Source organism: Mytilus trossulus, chromosome 1 (genome assembly GCF_036588685.1).
Source record: "Mytilus trossulus isolate FHL-02 chromosome 1, PNRI_Mtr1.1.1.hap1, whole genome shotgun sequence".
Lineage (NCBI taxonomy): Eukaryota > Metazoa > Mollusca > Bivalvia > Mytilida > Mytilidae > Mytilus > Mytilus trossulus.
This window is the reverse complement of record NC_086373.1, coordinates 87,588,516-87,613,144: the sequence shown is the minus strand read 5'-3', so window position 1 is coordinate 87,613,144 and position 24,629 is coordinate 87,588,516. Positions and strand designations below refer to the sequence as shown.

General features: G+C 30.8%; 1 protein-coding gene across 3 annotated transcripts in view; it reads right to left on the bottom strand.

Annotated features, from left to right (window-relative positions):
• LOC134688305 (synapsin-like) overlaps nt 1–24,629 on the bottom strand; it is a 105,733-nt gene that overhangs the window by 4,482 nt on the left and 76,622 nt on the right. For 2 of the 3 annotated variants that reach the window (XM_063548893.1, XM_063548902.1), the window contains exons 10-15: nt 17,313–17,375; nt 15,078–15,220; nt 13,563–13,637; nt 6,630–6,732; nt 3,026–3,141; nt 393–728 (exon numbers count right to left, since the gene is read on the bottom strand). In XM_063548893.1, coding sequence (XP_063404963.1) covers nt 393–728; nt 3,026–3,141; nt 6,630–6,732; nt 13,563–13,637; nt 15,078–15,220; nt 17,313–17,375 — 836 coding nt within the window. Of the gene's footprint in view, nt 1–392; nt 729–3,025; nt 3,142–6,629; nt 6,733–13,562; nt 13,638–15,077; nt 15,221–15,514; nt 15,658–17,312; nt 17,376–24,629 lie in introns of all 3 variants that reach the window. The other variant, XM_063548885.1, reaches the window with a different exon arrangement.

Below are 24,629 nucleotides of genomic sequence, written 5' to 3'. Positions count from 1 at the left end.
AGGCCTGTATCATTCACCTGTTGAAAGAGCCTTTTAAAGAAAATTATGTGCTTCTAATTAAAAAACTCAATAGGGATGTCAGTTTTCTGATGTTCTTTTACAATCTCATTTTGACAGGGAGAATATATACAGTTTTGTACATTGTATAAAGAAATAAGCATTTTTTTCATGAATTTTATGTGTTCTTTATTATTCATAGTAATATAGATATCTCTCATGCACAACAAAAGACGGTAATTTCAATCTGCCCTTTTTTGCAATGACTTTATCAGTTTCATTTTGACTTATGAGTTTGATTGTCCCTTTGGTATTTTTCTCCTCTCTTTTATAGTGTTGTTTTAGATGTTACAGTTTATATACTAGGTTAGATACAATCAATTAATAATACAAACCCATCTGTTCTATTTTGTTGTTGTTGTCTTTGTTGTTGTGGATGTTGTGGTCTTTGGTTCATGGGTGTACCATGTTGAACTGGATGACCTTGGCTTGAGCTTTGTTGTGTTTGGCTTGTTTGACGCTGCATCTGAGCAGATGGCTGATGTTGTTGACCTTGAACATTGCCCTGTTGACTTTGTTGTCTTGGTATTGGCTGCCCTTGCTGTGGCCTTTGCTGACCATGACTTTGTTGTGGAATGGGTTGACCTTGCTGAGGTTGAGGGGGCCTTGCTGGTGGGTTGACTGGTTCATTCTTAGAACCATTCATTCCATAATGTAAACTTATGGTCCGACTGAAATGTAGACAAATATTGTTGTTATGTTGACAGATTATTTACGATGAATACAATGTAAGCAAAGATAACAAATACAACCAATGTAAAGGCTTCATAAAGGTTTGTTATATAAAAATTGTAAATTAAATAGACTTAATACAGGGCCGTAGCGTAATGGAGGCAAATGCCTCACTTTTGAAACGACGAATAAACTTTCGAAGTGTCATATTTTTTAATTATGTATTTTACATTAACAATATGCGAGTTTCGAGTTTAAAATTATCTACCGGCACACTACATACATGCAGTGTGTCCAATCTGCAGCAGCGATTGCAGCTTTTACCATAGCGCGTGTGACTGTAAAAAAATAAGTGTTCCGAATACAAATCAAAATAAAAAAACTGAAACAAATCTTAATGTCTTTACAAAACTGGTTGAAGACGGATTCTTTAAAGAGAAAAAGGTAACTCATGGGTATACACACGCGCTATATTAAAGTATGCTGGCTTAAGGAGGCTCGTGGGTATAAGATTTTTAGAAAAAAATTAAACATTTATTTTTCATTACAAATTTTATTAATTACCTTTAGTAGTTGTTACTTTATCATATGGTACAAAAATTATTCCAAAAAATTAATTCGTGTTGACCCCAGGTGACTTTTAAAATGTAGATATCATTGAAAAAGCTCCAAATTATCTCCCTTTGGTGCAAAAATGCCATTTTTTGGCATTAAAATTGAAATATCTTTTTTAAATCATCGGTGACCTATATTTTTTATTGTTGTTTTCGAATAAGCTGTACACAAACTAAATTATTGTTAAATTTAAGCGATTTCTGTAATTTAGTTCTTTTTTTATTTTGATATTACCGTTATTTCTCCTATTAGATCAACAGAAAAAAAGGACATTGACCAAAATGTATGCTTCTTTTGAAGGCAGATTGTGAGCGTAAATGAACGGTGACCCCATTTTTTTATTTCATTTTTCCATTAAGTATAAGATAAAGTTCATTTATAGAAAAATATAGCGAAATCCTATATTAAATAAAAAAAAATCATTTAGACCCGCAAGCCCCCTTAATACTTTCCTTAGTTTATTTTTGAATCGATACCGCTATAGCTACATCAACTCACTGAACATCAAATTAATCGAGAAAAGAATTCATTTACCAAAAATAATAATTATTCATAATTAATTTAAACAAAGTCATGAAGCGCCTTTACTATGGAAGTCTTTGATGTTTAAGGCAATTCATGATTTTTATTTATCCTTAATAATAGTATGAAATATATTTTTTGTATTGTTAAAAAACATTGTTTTCGTGTTTCTTTTTCTGATTATGATCAGCATTGCCTGGTTGTATGCTAGCGTGTTCCGTTGATTCTAGTGTGGTAGGTCGCCATGGGTTCGAACCTCGGTAGGTCAAACCAATGACTTAAAAATTGGTAGAATAATGTGTCCAGGTAGGTTGACATGTCTTCCAGGGGAATGTTTACAGATAACTTGTGATCACTTATGACATTAGAATGCTTATAACATGTTCTCGTCTTCTAGAAGCTAATAACTTGCTACTGGACATAAATATATATACATGTATATACATAAGAATGGGTGTTGAAGCTTTTCAATAGTAGAGGTCACAGGAAAATCCGAAAGTTTTGGTTGACCAACAGAGATTAATTTTATATTGAAATCTGTTATATATCCTTGATATTCTTGATTAATTTCAATGTTGATACCACACTTTCATTTGTATCCAACTATATAAATTGCACTACAATTAGACATGGTCCGAGAACACAATTATTTCGTAGTGCATTTCTTTTAGAAGATAAATGAAAAAAAAAAAAAAACACCTGCGCTTTCTCAAAGAAACTTTTACAGTGTGTTGTACTACTTTTGGGACAAATTATATCAAAATTATAGAAAACTTCATCGTCTCTGACTCAAAATATGGACAATTTTATGTTTAGGGCGTCTTGAAATCTTTTGACAGCTTCCGAAGTGCTAATTTTCAACCTTTATCAGCTGGACCAAATCACTACTTTCCTTTAAAATTCTGGACCCAATTTTTTTTACAGTGTAATTTCATCCCCCTACTTGCAATTTGAGGCATTAAACATGGAGAAATAAATTTGGAAGGGGTATAAAAATTAATGTCAACCTTTGTTTCTAATATTTTAATTTATTAACAGAAATTTCTTTTATAAATCATGTCAGTGTCCATATATGCACTTAAAGTCTTAAAGTACTTGGCTGTTGATATCTTCTTGGGAGAACTTAGAAAGTAAAAAAGTCATCCTACTCTATACTAACCTAAGTGTCTGGACAGGCTGAAGACACTGTTGCATTCTGGTTATTACTAATTCACCAATATTTCGTCTGTCCTCTTCTTGACTTTCACCAAGTAAATTCATAGATGAATCGTTTACCTAAAAAATTTCCATTTAAATTTTACCCTTACTTGAGAGATATATATCTAACATTATCATGTTTCTACAGTAGCAAATAGTATGCAATTATAAAAACAATTAATCTTTAATTGACATAATTCATGTAGTTTTTACTGTTGTTTGAGTTACAGTGAGTGAAACCTTCAAGAATATTCTTGAAAGATAGTGAAAACATTGAAGTATATTTGTGTTACAGAGTGAGTTACCAAATTTTGGAATTTACCTTGTTGCTAAAAATAGTTTGTTTATCATTTCTCTAGTTATTTATAGATGATTCTAGATTTAGAATGTTCTTTTTGATTTTGGTATGCAAGCTAAGTTTTTTGAAAATAAATATCATTCGTAGGAATTGTAGCATCAGTAGCATGAAAGTTTTATCAGTTGAATGAGATAGGATAAGGATTAAAAAGTAGTTTATTTCAATGTGGTACTTATTGAATTAAAATATTGTGCATACTGTTTATAACCGTAAGTTATTTTTATTGATATTAGAAAATATTTCCCTGCATGATAATCTGATTTTGCCACAGCTACAAAAACGGTATGTGAAATCACTTTTCTTGGATCTGAACAACTAAATTATCATCCTCAAAGTATTAATTAATTTAACCAGGTTTATGCTAATAATACTAAAGAATGTTTGATTACTCGTTGATACTTTTGCATAATAGAAAAGTTGAGCATGTTCAGCCAAATATTACATTTGCTGATTTTGAGTAAAAACATTTGGCCAAATTGTGGCATACAATTTTTTTGTTTCACACTTGTATCCTTCAGTCTGTTAGAAACTGGACTTTACCTGCTTTGTTTTGCTTTATAGGAGTCAGGATTGATGATTGATCCTAAAATTCAGAATGCAGCACTGCTTTGTTATCATTTACATAAATACACATGATTGTGCACCGTATTTATAAAAAGGGGTTACTCGTCAGTTATAAGTTTTTTTTGTAATCATTGGCTGATCACCATGCAAGGGCTGTATAGCCAGTCAAGGTCAATAAAAACATCCATCCAATCGTCATTGTAACTTTAGTTTAGTAAAGTTATTGTCACACATGCGACCATCTTACAGAAACCGTTAAACAAAAATATTCCAATTGTATTTTTGTCCCATAGCCAGAAATTAGTAGTGGTTTTGCTAATTAATATTCATAATATGTAAATGAGAATTGTACCATGTGATATTAGTTTGAACTGGACTGGCTTGATAGGCTTGATATCATTAGAATCTTAGAGAGAGCTGTGGCGTAGTGGTTAGTGCATCGGACTACTAACATAAGGGTTCCTGGTTCAATTCCCGTTTGGGATGAAAATTTCAGGAACTCAATTTTCGGCTCTCCCTTGACACCATTTGCGAGTATGGTCTTGAGGAAACGATGATAGTCCGTCGGAAGGGGACGATAAATGGCTGACCTGTGTTAAGAGAGAGCCATATCTCTTGCATGTTAAAGACACCCTTGTAGATTTCGAAAAAGAGTAGGCTAATGCCGCTACAAGGCAGCACTCGCACCCGCAAAGTGGAAAGGGATTAATATAAGTTGTAAAACTTGTTTCCCAATCCACTCTTAATAAATATGTTTAAACTAATCATTAAAATCTTTAAAACACGGATATTATAAGTTGCCCGTCACAGAATTCTTATTTACAATCACTTTGATATTTACGTAAAGTTGTCAGGCGGTGAATTTTTCGTGCTTTCGTGATTTTATTCATCTTAAAATAGTGACATTTTAATATTACGTGGGAACCTAGAGTTCAATGACTACACATACAAGGTTTGGACTTGCTTATTTTGTGGAAATTCAAGTTTCAAATTTCACCCCGGCAACCTGTTTTTGTAATAACCTTGTAAGCCAATTTTCAACACGAAGTTTGCAAATTTGACGTTTCAGCCATTTTAGCCAGTATTTTACACTGCACTGTTAAAAGCCTCTTGCTTCGATTTTTAAAATAGCTCAGGAACCGGTATTTTTGCATCAACAGTCATTATGTTTCGTTTAAATGGTGTATATTGTTGTGTATATTCATTTTCTGCCCTGGCAACCTATCTATCACTTAAATTAAAATTAAAAAAGACATTTTTTTCAAAATTCCCTATCATTTTAATGTCATTTCCGTGACCCGTATCCGATTTCTTTAGTATAATATTCAAATAAGCAAAGTGGCGTTGATTTCTGGATATGCATGCATCTGATGAGTTAAGCCTTTTTCAACTGATTTCTAAAGTTCCTTCTTATGTTGTACTGTAATACCACTGTCCCAGGTTAAGGGAGGGTTGAGATCACCCTAAATATTGACCTTTGAACAATGAAAATGAGGTCATGGTCAGAGAAACCATTCCAGGCAGGCATGCACAGCTTACAATTTTTCCATACAACAAATATAGTTGACCTATTGCTATAGTTGAAGGAAAACAGACCAAAACACAAAAAGTAAAACTGAGCAATGAACCATGAAAATGAGGTCAAGATCAAATAAAACCTATGTGACTGACATATAGATCATAAAATATTTCCATATACTAAATATAGTTGCCCTATTGCATATAGAATCATAAAAAAAGACCAAAACACAGAAACTTAACTATAACCACTGAACCATGAAAATAAGATCAAGGTCAGATGACACCTGCCAGTTGGACATGTACACTTAACATTTCTTCCATACACTGAATATACTAGACCTGTTGCTTATAGTATCTGAGATATTGACTTGACCAACAAAACTTAACCTTGTTCACTGATACATTACATGAGGTCAAGGTCAAGTGAAAACTGTTTGACGGGCATAAGGACCTTGCAAGCTAAGCACATACCAAATAAAGTTATCTCATTACTTATAATAAGATACAAAAATTTTAACTTTTTTTTCAAGTAGTCACTGAACCATGAAAATGAGGTCAAGGACATTGGACATGTGATGACAAAAACTTCGTAACATGAGGCATCCATAAACAAAGTATGAAGCATCCAGGTCTCCCACTCTCTAAAATATAAAGCTTTTAAGAAGTTAGCTAATGCTGCCACTGCTGGAACACTATCCCTATGTCTAGCTGTCCAACTTGACAAAAAATTACTGATTACAGATTTTGCACTTTATCTATAAAAACATTGCTTTGATTGGACTATTTTCTGTTTAAAAGTTTAAACTTTCTTGTTTGCATCACAGTTTAAATAGCTGCTCATTGACAGTTAACACTTGATTTTCCTAGAACAAGATTTACTGCTTAGAAAATTGGCTGCTTATTACACATGCATCTTATGTTAACAAACATTAATTATTTGCACTAAATAGATGTTTTCATTTTTATGGCTGCCTATAATGCATTATGTTAAAATCAATGATTTAATAGATATTAACAAAGGATGCCCACTAAAAAGATGAAATGGATTTGTGTGCATGATAAATTATTTTAAACCACTAGTTTTAAATGGAGTTGTCTCCCTCTATCTGAATAAAAAATCTACCTCTATTATATATTCTTTTCCATCTTTCCCCTGTACAGCCTCAACTGACATGATATCCAAGCCTCCAAATAACTGACTACACTCATCTACCCATAATTTAAATCTGCAAATATAAAATCATATCTTTCTTCAGGCATTTTATGAATATAAATATGTTGGTGCAGTTTATTCACAGACCTGCATTCTTTTTCAATCTTCTGTTTGTACATAGTGACCTTAATTTAGTTAAAACTTGTATATTATTCTATTCATCAAACTACTTCATTAAAATTCTCTTAAAAATTGTTGAAATGATGGATTGCAGGAAAGACTTATAAAAAGTGATTTTGTGCATTATCATGTTTTCTTTGGTGACTAATTTGCACAAAATATAAATTTAAGAATTTTGTATAAAATTCAGGTGTAATTTGATATTTTTGAAGAAGTCTGCAGTGTTATGAAAAAATAATTTGAATGGTCATCCATATTGGTTACACAAAAAATGATGACATGTATTATCTTCAATATAATACATAACATACTCCCAAGTAATAAGAAAACAAATATAGAGCCTTATCATATAAAATGATTAACTTATAAAAGGTAAATGCTTGAATTACAATCTTTCAAATCAAAAATTTCCTCCCTTATCAATTACTAAAAAAAGTTGTAAACAAGAGTATACACACTGAAATGTCTCACCTGGTTTATTGACCATTGATTTTATGTTAGTAGTGTTAAATGTAAAGCTTTACTAAAAGTATCACATAATATTAACATAATCCAAGAAAACGAGGTCAAGGTCAGATAAACCAAACCAAAAATACATGTACACCATACAATCATTCCATACACCAAATATATCTTAAAGGGAACAGGCCACCAATTCTGAAATACTTGCCACCTGATCAAAATCAAATTTATAATTTTACTTAGGTCAGGATTTTTTAATTTGTTGGTTTACGGATCCACCTACCCTATTTTGCCACTTTGCAGAATAAAAATAAAATTGACTATTCATGCTTTTTTATTTTTTTATTCCCGCCGACCCTAACAAAAACATTATTGCAAAAAAATTTTTTTTTTTTTTTTTTTTATGAAATGAAATGCATTAACCACTAAACTAATACTTTAATCTGGTGTGAAAACTAAAACTTCCAATTTACGTATCTAAAAATAGACAAATCAATCATAACTGACCTAGAAATGTCGTTTGCGCAAATAATTTTTGGGAACGAAACCTGTGTTTAAAACAGATTACACATTAAGTTTGTTTCCCGCATTTGTCATCATTCCGTAAGATCGAAACATGGAAAATAAACTTGTCAAACAGTGGAAAACGTCTGACAAGTTGAAGAAATTAATTAAAACAAATCCTTTGGAATTTTCTTCAGACTTGTGTCATTGACAACAATTTTTTTTTTACTCCATTTGGATATAAAACAAACAGGAATACATGACAACTGATGAACCCTTTTTCCAGTGGACGAGTCTATTACGTTTTTGACATGTGTGTTGAGACTTATTTTCGTAAGACATTTATTCTTTTTTTTTCTTTATCAGTTTTCGTGTTTGAAGATCATTATGACCAAGTTTCCTGAAATTTATTTAGGTCTACGTTTGTGAAATGACGATTAAATTTCATCTTTGACCGTGGACACAAACCCCCATTTTTCACAGAAAATTATTAGACGATGTCATGTGATGTTTATGGCAGCTATAAGCAATAATATTTCATCGAACCAATATATAACCAGATGCTCCGCAGGGCGTAGCTTTATACGACCGCAGAGGTTGAACCCTGAACGGTTGGGGCAAGTATGGACACAACATTCAAGCTGGATTCAGCTCTAAATTTGGATTGTGATTAAATAGTTGACACAGCATAGGTTTCTGACACAGAATGAATGTGTTCTAATGAACTTAAAAATTTTGTTTTCTCTTAGAGCAATTCACTATGCTGTTGAATACTAATCCTCTCAAAAAAATGTTTGAAGAAATTTTCTTTTTATTTATGAAATTTCAAATGAGAAAAATTGAACCCAATTTTTTAATCACATCCCCCTTTCCCTTATTCCAAAACTAATCTCAATTAAAATATTCTAATGGACTTTGCAACAATAACTACTCATTTAAATACATCATTAAATATTAAGATGTAAAAAAACTGCTTGTTATCACTGAATGGTAAAGATTATTTAAATTTATCAGTTGGTAGTAAAAAAGTGAATATACATTGTATATTGTATATAACAAAGATTTAAGTTGATTCTGGACAAAGAAAGAAAACTCCAATTAAAAAAAATTCTTGCAATAAGATATTTCTTGCTTACTATTCTGGACAAAGAAAGATAACTCTAATTAAAAAAAAAATTTGCTATTTCACAATAATGTGAAATTATATATTTCTTGCCATTGCACAATACTGTGCAATTGAAAAGACTTGCTATTGCACAATACTTAATATAATAATTTTAGATCCTGATTTGGACCAACTTGAAAACTGGGCCCATAATCAAAAATCGAAGTACATGTTTAGATTCAGCATATCAAAGAGGCCCAAGAATTTAATTTTTGTTAAAATCAAACTAAGTTTAATTTTGGACCCTTTGAACTTTAATGTAGGCCAATTTGAAAACGGGACCAAAAATGAAGAATCTACATACACAGTTAGATTTGGCATATCAAAGAACCCTATTTATTCAATTTTTGATGTAATCAAATAAAGTTTAATTTTGGACCCAGATTTGGACCAACTTGAAAACTAGGCCAATAATCAAGAATCTAAGTACATTTTTAGATTCAACATATCAAAGAACCCAACCGATTCATTTTTTGTCAAAATCAAACTAAGTTTAATTTTGGACCCTTTGGACCTTAATGTAGACCAATTTGAAAACTGGACCAAAAGTTAAGAATCTACATACACAGTTAGATTCGGCATATCAAAGAACCCCAATTATTCAATTTTGATGAAATCAAACAAAGTTTAATTTTGGACCCTTTGGGCCTCTTTTTCCTAAACTGTTGGGACCAAAACTCCCAAAATCAATACCAACCTTCCTTTTATGGTCATAAACCTTGTGTTTAAATTTCATAGATTTCTATTTACTTATACTAACGTTATGGTGCGAAAACCAAGAAAAATGCTTATTTGGGTCCCTTTTTGGCCCCTAATTCCTAAACTGTTGGGACCTAAACTCCCAAAATCAATACCAATCTTCCTTTTGTGGTCATAAACATTGTCTTTAAATTTCATTGATTTCTATTTACTTAAACTAAAGTTATTGTGCGAAAACCAAGAATAATGCTTATTTGGGCCCTTTTTTGCCCCTAATTCCTAAACTATTGAAACCAAAACTCCCAAAATCAATACCAACCTTCCTTTTTAGTCATAAACCTTGTGTTAAAATTTCATATATTTCTATTCACTTTTACTAAAGTTAGAGTGCGAAAACTAAAAGTATTCGGACGACGACGACGCCAACGTAATAGCAATATACGACGAAAATTTTTTCAAAATTTGCGGTCGTATAAAAAATGATGAGCAAACCAAACATATTGTTAGAAAGGTGAAATATATATTTTTTTGCATATTTTCTGGTTTGAGAGATATTTTTTTTTATTTTTTTCCCCGACCGACCGCCCTGACTTTTTCATGGAGAAAATCCGTAAACCAACAAATTAAAAAAACCCGGCCTTACATGTCTATCAATCATTAATACCCTAAAATTTTAATCATTTCACCATGTACTTTTAGAGGAGCAGATATTTTGAAATTGAACACCAAGGTCAACTTTGATCCACCGATTTAGGATAAAAAATATATCTATAATCGATGGGTGTCTTTTCTAATACATATTCTCTAGCCAAAAGTAAAATCACAAAAATACTGAACTCAGAGGAAAATCAATTCGGAAAGTCCATAATCACATTGCAAAATCAAATAACAAAACGCATCAAAAACGAATAGACAAGAACTGTCATATTCCTGACTTGGTACAGGCATTTTCAAATGTTACGATCAGTCCCCTTCTCACAACCCTTGGCAGATTCAGCAAAAAATTGTGTTTTTGATGCCATCTCCTGTTTGAGAAAAGTCATGCCTTTTGCGACTACATCATTGTTTCTAAAGGTAAAAACATCTTTATAACTACATTGAACCCTGACCTTTACAAGTGACTTGACATTTGGGGTTGGTCATTTAAAACTTATTATTTTCATATATCCCTCAGCCTGGTACATGTAGAAACAATTAGAGGATTATTTTCTGTAAACAGATTTTTACCACGAATATATTAACTTCATATATATATTCACAGATTTAAAAGGGGACATATTTTTAAGGAAAGTGGTATAATTCACAATAGAATCAAGTATCCAATTCTATTTAGATCCTGTTTATGAAGTACCAAAAGAATGTAAATCAAAATACATTCATTTAGATTTTATACATGTATCAATTAAACAGATGTCATTCCAAACATTCTTGTTTATAATATTTTTACACTAAAATCAAATCTAAATTGATCTAGATTCTGTAACATTAATCTTTAGAAAATCTCAAATTCTGTTTTGATGAATAAAAGGGAGTCATATTAAATATGTACTCTGGTTTACAAAGCTTCTCACACACTGAGAAGAAAGTGATATTTTATGATATGTAACTGAGAAATGACATGCACTTTCTAGTGTTGTGAGGGAATATCACTAATAAATCTATGCATAAGAATAATACAATGATATACGTTCACCAAGGACACCATGCCATGCTCACACTATCACATTTCCATGTTCAGTGTACTTCAAAATCTGGCCCAAAACCTTAATTGGGGATATCTTTATAAATATTGCATCAAAATGAACTTCTAATCATTTTAAAGTTGATATGGCCACAAGTTCCAAATAAAAAACTAGTTTAAACTAAATTAAAAACCTGAAAACACAATATGACTTCCTTAGGCTGGGTATGAAAATTTTGGACAACAACTTCAATGTATGCTTAAAACTATACTGGTCATATTTGATTAAAAGGGTTTCAGACTATGGCCAATGTAAAAGCACCACTTTAATTATTCATCCTGCAAGTGTTTTGTTTATAGCAACAAATATTAAGGGTAACTGATCAATTTAAACTTGTAAAATGAAACTGTTGACACAGAGATATGTCTCGTCTGTCATAAAAAGACTAATTGACAACCCCTTGTTTACTGTGCATTGACTGACATGTTTTAGGCCAAAATGTTATACTTTATTACTTTATGCTCAGTAGAACCCTTTTTTACTTAGAGAAAAGTGAAAAAATGTCAAAGTGAAAAAAGGTACTTCAGTATAGTAATTTTTCTTCTGACATCAACTTTGTGATGACAAATAAGTCATTTGGCAAAATAATTTTGATCATATGATGGTAAATTATGAAATAAATTATATCTGGGAAGTTATCACTTTAATAATATCTTCACACAATTAACGTTGAATGGTAAGCTCTTCATTGAAGTAGCAACTATCATATATATAGATTGAAACATACTTCAGTTTACCCATGCATGACGTCATTTTTTTCCATCCGTGGTGTATTGATATGCACCTCCTTATATACTACATAATGTGATGGAATTCCTACTTTTGCTTTTTCAAATTTTAATATTACAGTAATCTGTATCATACAATAATTAACCATTAACCAAAATTTTCAAAACTTTGAAGAATTTTGTTGACAAGTTATACACAGAAACATTTCACACCAGGGATCATGGAAAACTGACAGATTTGTCTACAATATCAGACAGTGATCAATTTGTTTACATTTTTTTTATATACTAATAAGGTTAATAACAATCTTTGAAATCAATAACATATTTGCTTGAAGGGTATTATTCCAAAAATGAGGAAGTACAAGAGTACACCTTGGTATGTTTATATGGAGTAGTCAAAATTTTAGATGAAAAAGAAAGGGCATTGAGGGCATGACCCTGTAACCTTCACAATAATTTCCAATAGGTTAAATGAATATAAGAATATTAAAAACATGGTACCAATGTTTGAAAATAAGTCTTACAACATGTATTACAGTATCATATATGCAATTGTAGACATTTCTTCCAGTATATGATCTTTTCACTAATAAACAAAGCTATGGTGGACATAGAAGTAAAGACTTTTAATAGTACCATTATCTCTATACTACCACAAAATTCTTTATGAATCTGAATATATTTCCCATTTATCCAATCTGCTTATCTTTATACTTATGATGTTTTCTATAAGTATTGTAACATTCATACTCTTTAACATCCTAATAGTTATTTTAAGATAAAGGCACTATGTGACTACAACTTTGGATACTTTTAGTTTGCAATTTTGTATGCGACATTGACTTTTAAGCCATTCTGTAATATTGAGTGTGTCAGTGACCTTTCAGAACTTTTGCAATATATACTAACTTTCGACATAGATAGGATTTATAATCATCATTATTATGTTTACAACTCAGCTTAATGTGTTGCAAATATATATATAAAACACATTACATGTACTTCACTCCCCCAACAACTTATATATTGACATCTGTGGTATTTTGTAGGCAATTATTTATTTGATGAAACAACAACCAAATCTCATGAAGGCAGTTATTGGGTCAAGTGTATGAAGTGTTATGAAATACTCCTTTATCTAGAAAGGAAAATCATAAACTCATCTTTCCGATATGTCAATATCAATATATATCTTATTTAATATGTTCTTGTGAAATTACTATTTAGGAAAAAAAACCAACTGATATTAACAAAATATTATACTCCTAATATCATTACCAGCAGTCAGTTTCTGAAAAGAACTTAAGACTAACATTGTTCATGACTTGTGACCAATCTTAGTCATAACTTTTTTTTTTAAACCGACTTCAGTCACCTTTTCCAAGTCATAATCACTTAAGGATATGTGTAGCCGACTTACTTTTCATTCATTGCTATCTGCTCTAACATGGCTGACCCTGTGTTGGCTTTCCAATTTCCAGATATAGACTTTCGCCTAAAACAGAAAATACTGGTCATTATTTTATTTCTCTATATATTCAAGATTCGATTTGCTTTAATGTAGTATTCCTTATCTTCTTGCAACTAACTTTTGTAAATTCTGTTTGAACTGTAACAGAAGCTTCTTTAATCAAACTGATAGCCAATGAACCAAAATTTCGAAGACAGACTAATTCAAGATAGTGTTGATTCTAAAAGGTTTTATTATTCAGATTAGCTCTTGTAATAATCTTAATTGAATTAACAACTAGCATACAAATCCTTATGCAAGGCTTTGCTTAGATCTACCAATCATTGTTGTTTTAATATTTATTTTTGTTGGTCTGCTTTATTGGCCCGAGAACACAGTTATTTCGTAGTGCATTTCTTTTAGACAAAAAATTCAAATTAAAAAAATCGCACCTGCTTTTCTCAAAAAGATTTTTACAGTGTAGTGAACTACCAGTGAGACAAATAATATCAAAATTATAGAAACTTATACCAACTCTAACTCAAAATATTAACAATTCTGTATTAAGGGGATGTAAAATTCAGTTTGACTCAGTTTGACAGCTTCAGTCGTGATAAAATTTGACCTCTTTGAACTGGACCAAATCACTACTTAACATAAAGATTCAGCACCCAAATTTTTTTGACATGTAATTACATCCCCCTACTTAATATTTCATGCATTTATAATATCAAGAAATAAATTGGGAAAGTGTATCAAATAAAACATGCAAATTATACACTGTTTACACTAGGGACTATATTCGTAGCGAAAACCAAAGGACGATAACTGTGTCCTTGGACCTAATGATTGGTTGCTGTGTAATTAATGTCAAACCCAAATGTCATTTTCCCCATAATGGCAACAAGTCAATTAAAATCAAATGTGGTACATGCAGTCTCATATTTATATTTTTATAATACTATGTAGGATTCTTAATTTCTTCTACCTCTCAAAAATTTTGTAAATGCTCCAGGTATAATTTACATAGTGTCAGATCTTATGTTTAATATGTCTTGTAAGGGCTGCAAAGAATAAGTAAATTCAACAGAATATTTAAATATTTTGTTATATAACTTGAAAAGCTTGCATGTTTTTCTGCAAGAAGATATATGTTAATATGATCAAACACTGAGTGGCAGCAGTCAGACAGGAAGAAACAGATTTATTTATACAAGTTCATCTTTTTATACAAATAATTCTACTGAAAAAGAGTGTGCAGACTTCAGAGCATAAACCTTTGTCACATTTAACAGATAAAGCAAAACAGACATAGAAAGTACACTATATTGAGTTGCAGAAAACTTGCATTTGCATGCAAGATTTTGCAGACAGAAAGAAATCCAAAAAATATTTACTTTTGATTTTTAAAAATCAGATTTAAAAAAAAAGATCTAAACTAATAAAACTATAAACGACAATATAAACCCGGTGGTTTTGACTTACATGTAAGCTTTGTAGTGAGGACCTATCTTCTGTATATGTATATCATAAAGTGTGTCGATGTAAGCTTCTGTAGTGGAATACGTTCCTGTGACTGCCACCACACCAGCGATATCTTGGAAATCATAATGATTGGAAACTCTAACCTAAAGCAGTAAAGGTCATCACCACATAAGAACAGTTTACAGAAGGTCAAACATTTATGATGAAATAAAATGTTTTTCTTTTAAAAAGGAGACCAAATTCTATCATGTTATTTCATCAATTACAAACCCAGCAAAAATTGAAGGAAAAATTAGTAGGCTTTAGCCAAATCAGTCAGTCACCAAACAAATTTTTCGAACTATTGTTGGTCAATCAAAATTTGGTTCCAGAAATAATTTTTTATCTGTTGGCTGACTGTGATGGCTTGTGCTAATATTTCCTTACTGATAACTCACATATAAGCCCTGTAATTGTTTCCGATCTTCTGTAAGTGTAGATCATATCGCCCATCAATATATTTCTCTGTTGTTGCATAGTTACTGCCAAGGGCCAAGATATGGGCAACTTCTCTGTATGTATCTATATTGTCTAACCTAACCTGTGTTCATATAATGTATCTACATGTATGTACTAGTATATTGTCCATTAACATGTTTTCATATACATGTATGGATCTACATTAGCTTATCAAATCTAAGTTCATACATCATGTACTTATATTGTGGTATTCAATGTATTTTCTATGACACCTTATCAGCACGACTGTTGTCTTGATGAATCATACGCTAAAGAAACAACCCAATATTCAAAAAAAAATATATCAGGATTTGAAGTAACATTTTATCTACATGCATCAGCTTACAAAAGAAACCAACTAGGTGCTGGTAAATTAGAATTCTGTAAGGGTTTTTTATTATCATAATTGTGTTTTAGGTGGTCTGCTTTTATATGTATATGAGTTATACCTTTGGAATTCTTATTACTTGGACAAATACACAAACTTCACAAAAAATGGAAATAAATATGTTCCTGCTGTTAATATTCTTGTAATAAGCTTAAGTTATTTCAAACGAATAAGACATTTGTTATTCAATGTACTATTTATTTTCTGCACCATTGTTCCTTTTTTGTCAATGGCTTGAATTTAGTACTATAAATTAAGTTATTTTTGCATTTATTTATCATAGCAATTGTTGATCAATAGACAAAAATGTGAGATTAATCATTGCAATTTATGTAAATACTTCATATAAAAATGCTGTCAAAATTTAAATTGAAATTTATCCTTTTTTTGGAAACGTTTTATCATTGTAAAACCTTAAATCACACGATTTTGTGAATTAAAAGTTGATTTCATTTTCATATTCATAGCATCAACTATCAATGTTCCATGATGCAAGTATCATTATTAAAATTGGAATGTTATTGTCTCACATTGTTACTGACATGCGATAACTACTAGGATCTGGACAATTCAGTCAATATACACTATGACTGAGACTCTTTAATAGTACACCAAATTGTCTTTTAGTAAACAATCTATAAATCATTACAAATGGCCAGCTGACTGTACTGGTTAATCCTCTACCTGTACATTCTATTTAAAGGATGGTATATGTTGGCAATTGTTCTAACATTATCAATGACAAAGCAATAAAAAGGTCAAATGAATCAGGCTTTCTTATCCATTGACCATTCCATTCATTTTCTGAAAAACTTATTTTTCATTCTTTTTTTAACTTATAAATTCTAGGAACTAAAATGGATTAACCAGACAGGGCATTAAGTGTACTTTCTAATTGTGTTTACAAATAGTATGGCAAAAAGCTTTCTATTCCATGATAAAGTAAACACTATTGCAAAAGAAGTAAAACTCTTAATATTAGCTGCCTAGAATATGTTTTGATATTTGTTTGTAAAAATTTCCCTATTGATGTGAAATCACTAATTACCACCTGTTAGAAAACACAAGCCAAAAAGAACGTCTTGAAGCCTGACAGTTTTGATGTAAATGTACAGTAGGTAAATCTAATCCTTCTGAAAACGGTCCCTGTTACAATTTTCTCTTATTTAAAGCGTTTTTCAAAATATTAGACAATACTTGTATTTTACCCATTTGGCTATGTTAGATGAGACTAGCCCAATTGGTCTTTCAGCCAGGGGAGCTAAAATGGTTGAGAGGATACCAATCAAAATGTAAATCATAAATACCAATGAGCAACAGTGTTTGTTTGTTATACATATGATACTGACCTTACCAGCCCCAGCATGTGCATGTCCAACCTTTACAACTACAGGGAACTTTGGTGTTATCAACTGTGGAAGAAAAAATATCATTAATATAAAATACAGCAATTAGTAGATGTGGTATATGTGTACTGTTCAATTTTTTTTATAACTCTGATCCTTCTTATGTATCAAAATATTTCGAACTGGAAACCTACTATTCTTTTTTAGTTCAAGACCATTTTTTAAATCATAATGTTTCAAAACTTTTTTTCTGGCCTCCTTGTACTGTCTAGTGACATGGGTGGGCCATTCAGGGCCTATCCTGCCTTTAAAGTATACAAGTCTAAGTTAATTCTTAGCATACATTTTAAATAAAACACACATTCTATTGTTTTGTTTAAAATAACACAACCTTGCAGTATATTATGAATGTACTCTACATTTCCAGAATTATGTGTAAATTGTATGCATCATTTTTGGGTGGAGATGAACACTTATCGTAAAGTACACAAGTATTTCTACATATAATTAATCATAATGAGATTAATAAACATATACACCTTCAAAACATTAACAGCTTGTACTTTTATATAAAAATCAATTAACCCGAAATTCTTGGCATCATAAATTTATATTAACCTCTAAGTATTTTCCAATCCCTTACAACATTTAACAAATTATTTAGGGGAAAAAATAACAAACAAATAAATTCATAAAAAAAACATTTACTTAACAGAAAATTAATTTTAAATGAAAGACGCCTAACATCTTAAGCTGCTCACCCAGTTCATAACCTAATATAATGCATTGGATTCTTTTGATTAAAATTACCAATTTCATGTATGAATGCAGTTTACTTAATTTAGAACAATAAAACATATCACTGAGAATTACCATCTGTTTAAAGGTTTCTCTAGTATACCAACGATTTCCTGTCAAATTTGTGATTTCCAAATTACATAGTCTGGATGCAAATGTCGAGCATTTTTTTTAAACTTTAAAATATTTTTAGATTATTACTACATATTTGATTCTTTAATTTTAAAATGATAAAGAGGACTAAAATATTAAATGCTGGGGTGCTTGACACTTTTCTGCCTCCCCATCCAATATCTTGCCCATTCAAAAATTGGTCCATCTTTAAATTAGCTTAGACCTGGAAAAAGTGAAGACTATCAAAACTGTTTATAATGAATGTAATATCATAAAGAAGCTCTAATTTGGGCCTTTGATCAAGGTGAGCATAACATGTTTTCTACTGGAAAATTCTTTTAAGTCAGATCTGACAATTAACATGCACAATAACATGTGAAACATGCTTTATCTTAATTTGATTATCAATGATATGTGTAAACATGTTTTATTTCAAACATATTTGTCATCCCAACGTAAATACTGTTGGTGGCCTTAGGTAAATAAAAAAAAATATTTTTGAATCGTAAAAAGAGGTGTCTTTCCTTTTTTTTAAATACTCCTGGACAACCATTTTTGAGTCAATTACAATGTAAAATCAATTTTTAATTTTCACAAGTACAAAAGATTTTAGTTGTCTATCAATTTTATGAAGTATTTTATAAGATAGGGTTTGCAAAAAAGTATGATCAAGACCAGCATTTCTGCATTTGGCTATTCAAACAAAAGTCACTTCATTTTATTCTATTTTGCCCAATTATGACAAAGCAAATAGATAAAATGTAAAAAATAACATAATATCCATTAACAAACAAACCTTATTTACACTATGTTTCAATGTAAACCTACAAGTCATTGTTCTTTCAATCACTTTTCAATTTTATCGATGAATATATCTTAAAAGTCGAACATAAATATTAAATGGTTTGTTTTTTGGCATTCACGATCTTTCTTCAAATGAAAAGAAACTGAATAGACAAAGATTGATTGATCTTCTGTACACCACACTCACAAACCAATACATAAATACTCAGGTTATACAAAAAAAGTACAAATAATGGAGATAGAAATCTTCCAATTTTGTGCACAATTTACCGTAACATAATCTATTTTGTTCATGTTAACATTGATTTAATCATACCGCAAAATCAAGAAAAAGAAGTTATGATTTTTTGTCTACTGTGCTGTTGGTTTACCACATGAATCAAGTTGCAGAATATTTGTGTGAGTGACTTTGTTTGAAAACAAATCATCATTCAGCTTGAAATATTGTACATAGAACAAGTAAAGAATATTGTTTTGTTATGAACGCACCTTTTGGAGATCTTTTGTCAATGATATGATCATTTCTTTAACAGTTAAATACAAAAGAATCATATTTTAGAGCAATATCAGTCATAATGCTATCTTAATACAAATTATAATCTATTGGACCACCTAAAAGATAGCCTAATTAATATCTGATAATTAAATGAGATGTCGCAATTCATTAATAAGGACTATGATTTTGGCGACAAATTTATACAGTTGATGTCACAATGTATTTCATCAGAAGTCAATAGTAATATGTGAGGTTCTTAAGTCATGGTGAGGTTCTTTAAGCCATGGACTCTTTTCAATTTAATAAATGTAGGACAGGGAAGGATCAAAACAATTAAAAAAAAAAAAAAAAATATTGACTAAATCTTCTGTTGGTGACATTAGGATTAAAGAAAAAATATAGTCCAAGAATAAAGTGCTGTGACCCTAACTCACACCAAAATTTTAGAAAACAGAACTAAAGACTTATTTCAATCTGGTGGGAAAAAACCCAAGATTAGAAATTTCCTCAGTAACAAAGTACACAAAAAGTTGACGTAGTTCACAATGCTTTGTAGTACTGTTTAACAGACTGGCTTATCTTGTTTCTATCTTTCTCAAAAAACAGGAAAATATAAAGTAGCAGATCTTTTAACTCTCCATCAAAGAGACATATGCTAAGGGTTGTGGAAACTAAACAACCCTATGGTTAAAAATAGCAGTATTTGTAGGATTTTAAAAGGAATGCCAAATCAAAGAAATTTAGAAAATTTCAGAATGCAACGAAAACTTCATAAAATACTTTATGACAGGAAACACCCTTGTTATGTCTTAGAAAAACATAATTTTTGGATTATGAGTAGGAGGACTTAATAAGCTGCAATTCAAGAACAGTAAAAAAACTCTTTAAAATCAGTTTTAAAGAAAATGCAGAATAGCGTCTCTAAAATCTCACCATTTCTCTCATTAACAAATTATTCAAATAAACCATCTTTCCAAAAAAATAAAGAGTCTTCTCTAAACAATATTAATTTAAAGAAGTTTGGACTCCCTATAAATGAAAACTCTTTAATCCCAACAATGTTTTTACAATAAACATTTTTTGGATGTATTTGAGGGCTTGTCAATTTATTGCTTTTTAATGGTCAGATTTTATTTGGAATGTATTTTAGTATTCAGCAAATCTGAAAATAATTTTATGGTTTTTATTTCTGTCACCTCTGAAATTTATTACACAACTATACATGTAAACTTTTTTAAACTGAAACATGGTTGAACCTAAAATTGGCATGCTTTGTCAATCAAATTACTATTACAAAATATTTATATAAAGTTTTCAGGATTACAATATCAGATGCCTGCCATATATTTCTTCAGCAAACAAATATGTTTAAGGAAGTAAACTTATCTTGGCAGCTGGCAATTGCTGTTAAACTTTATGTTCACTTTTTACTCTTGCATTCTTTGTGTCATATACATAATTTGAACATTTTCTACCTACATATTCTTTTTAAAATATTGCAGTTACTCATTCGAAAAGGTCAAACTATAATAGAAGAAAGATGGAAATTTGGCCATATCCAATAGTTACTTGGCTATTCTTGATTAATTGATTTGTTTGATGCTGCCAAATATTTCATGCATATATTGTGTTTCTTTAATGAATCAGCTATTGCTATAGCATCTGCCATAGTGTAGTGGTTAGCACATTGGACCACTAACACAAAGGTTCCTGGTTCCATCCACGTTCCAGGGAGAAAATTTCAGGGACTTGACATCAGTTGCGAGTATAATGGTCTTGATAAAAGATGATTGTCCGTCAAAAGGGGATGATAAATGGCTGAACAGTTTTCAGAGAAAGCCATGTCTCTTGTTAGTAAAATACACCATTGTAGATTTTGAACCAGATGCTCCGCAGGGCGTAGCTTTATACGACCGCAGAGGTTGAACCCTGAACGGTTGGGGCAAGTATGGACACAACATTCAAGCTGGATTCAGCTCTAAATTTGGATTGTGATTAAATAGTTGACACAGCATAGGTTTCTGACACAGAATGAATGCGTTCTAATGAAATTAAAATTTTTGTTTTCTCTTAGAGCAATTCACTATGCTGTTGAATATTATTCCTCTCAAAAAAATGTTTGAAGAAATTTTCTTTTTATTTATGAAATTTCAAATGAGAAAATTGAACCCAATTTTTTTAATCACATCCCCCTTTCCCTTATTCCAAAACTAATCTCAATTAAAATTTCTAATGGAGTTTGCAACAATTACTACTCATTTAAATACATCATAAAATATTAAGATGTAAAAAAACTGCTTGTTATGACTGAATGGTAAAGATTATTTTAATTTATCAGTTGGTAGTAAAAAGTGAATATACATTGTATATTGTATATAGAACAAAGATTCAAGTTGATTCTGGACAAAGAAAGATAACTCCAAATAAAAAATATTCTTACAATTAGATATTTCTTGCTTACTATTCTGGACAAAGAAAGATAACTCTAATTAAAAACAAAATTGCTATTTCACAATATTTTGCAATAAGATATTTCTTGCCATTGCGCAATACTGTGCAATTGAAAAGACTTGCTATTGCACAAAACTTAATATAATAATTTTAGATCCTGATTTGGACCAACTTGAAAACTGGGCCCAGAATCAAAAATCTAAGTACATATTTGGATTCAGCATATCAAAGAACCCCAAGATTTCAATTTTTGTTAAAATCAAACTAAGTTTAATTTTGGACCCTTTGGACTTTAATGTAGACCAATTTGAAAACAAGACCAAAAAAGAGGAATCTACATACACAGTTAGATTTGGCATATCAAAGAACCCCATTTATTCAATTTTTGATGAAATCAAACAAAGTTTAATTTTGGACCCCGATTTGGACCAACTTGAAAACTGGGCCGATAATCAAGAATCTAAGTACATTTTTAGATTCAGCATATCAAAGAACCCAACCGATAATTTTTTTGTCAAAATCAAACGAAGTTTAATTTTGGACCCTTTGGACCTTAATGTAGACCAATTTGAAAACCGGACCAAAAGTTAAAAAATCTACATACACAGTTAGATTCAGCATATCAAAGAACCCCAATTATTCAATTTTGATGAAATCAAACAAAGTTTAATTTTGGACCCTTTGGGCCCCTTATTCCTAAACTGTTTGGACCAAAACTCCCAAAATCATTACCAACCTTCCTTTTATGGTCATAAACCTTGTGTTTAAATTTCATAGATTTCTATTTACTTATACTAAAGTAATGGTGCGAAAACCAAGAAAAATGCTTATTTGGGTCCCTTTTTGGTCCCTAATTCCTAAACTGTTGGGACCTAAACTCCCAAAATCAATACCAACCTTCCTTTTGTGGTCATAAACATTGTGTATAAATTTCATTATTTTCTATTTACTTAAACTAAAGTTATTGTGCGAAAACCAAGAATAATGCTTATTTGGACCCTTTTTTGGCCCCTTATTCCTACACTATTGAAACCAAAACTCCCAAAATCAATCCCAACCTCTCTTTTGTTGTCATAAACCTTGTGTCAAAATTTCATAGATTTCTATTAACTTAAACTAAAGTTATAGTGCGAAAACCAAGAAAATGCTTATTTAGGCCCTTTTTGGCCCCTAATTCCTAAAATGTTGGGACCAAAACTCCCAAAATCAATACCAACCTTCCTTTTGTGGTCATAAACCTTGTGATAAAATTTAATAGATTTATATTCACTTTTACTAAAGTTAGAGTGCGAAAACTAAAAGTATTCGGACGACGACGACGACGACGACGACAACGACGACGCCAACGTGATAGCAATATACGACGAAATTTTTTTCAAAATTTGCGGTCGTATAAAAAGGGCAGACTAACGCCACCACACAGCAAAGTGGATAGGGATTAATATAAGTTACAATAACTTGCTTCCCAATTCACTGTAAATAAATTTTAAATTTTTAGTTTTAACTAATTTTGAAAAAATCTAGGTCAAGGTGAGGTGAACTCTGTCTGAAGGACAAGCAAACTATGTTAGCCCTAAATTAGAGTGGGAAAAAATAAATCAGTAAGAACTGGACAAATTTTAGGTTGATGGTTCAAAAATGAACTCAGAATTATTTAGATTTGAAAGTGATGAGAATGAAAAAGCCTTCGTCATCTTTAAAATAAAAAAAATTGAACAATTAAAGAACGATGTAATCATGACTAGATATATTTTAGCTGAAGCAAGATCACAATATTAGATGTAGCTTATATTCAGTCACAAAGGACTTGGCAATCTTTATTATAGCTTGACACTTGTAGAAATATTTGTAGATTGAAAAAGGAAATACCTGAACACAATGTAGCACATGACAGGTATACAAGAGATCACATGACAGCTCTATAACAGATCAAACACTACAATAGGTTGACATAGCAATTGCATTCCTATCATCCTGACCTATCTCAGACATTCTGACATATCGTACATACATTTATACTTGTTTACCTGTCATTAACCTGTAAACAACTAAATAGACCCATCTATCTCTCTTTGACACAAGACAAGATCGTTTGTAACTGAGTAAGATATAAAAGATACCCTTTTAAAATATTTCTGGGTCCATGATAAGTGTTTTCGGTATAACAAGAGATCAATTTCTGAGAGACAAGAGTCGCATGAACTCATATTTGCTTCCTTAGTTTAATTCCTGTTATCTGAGAACATGAAATATTGTTTTACAAGTTTTTTTTATGAATTGTTCAATAATAACCTTATTTGTATAAATTGTTAACAAATGTGTGACTCACTGCTTTATAGTGACAATATATTGTAGCGCACTGGTGAGAAAATGTTACAATTTAAGATCCTTTCATTCATTTAATATTCTGTACTTAGAAATTTAGGTTTATCTAAAAAAATATTTAAAGATATCTAGGTGGGACAAATATACTTGCATCTGTAAATCTCTACTTCCTCCTATCACCTTATAAATAACTATATAGCTATGATCTCTCCACCCTTACTAATGTAAGTACTGAACATTACTATCACTATATGGTTGTAGTAACCCCTTGTTAAAAAGATGAAAGACTTGGGAAGTTAATTATCTGTAACCACAATACATAGGTGGCTATA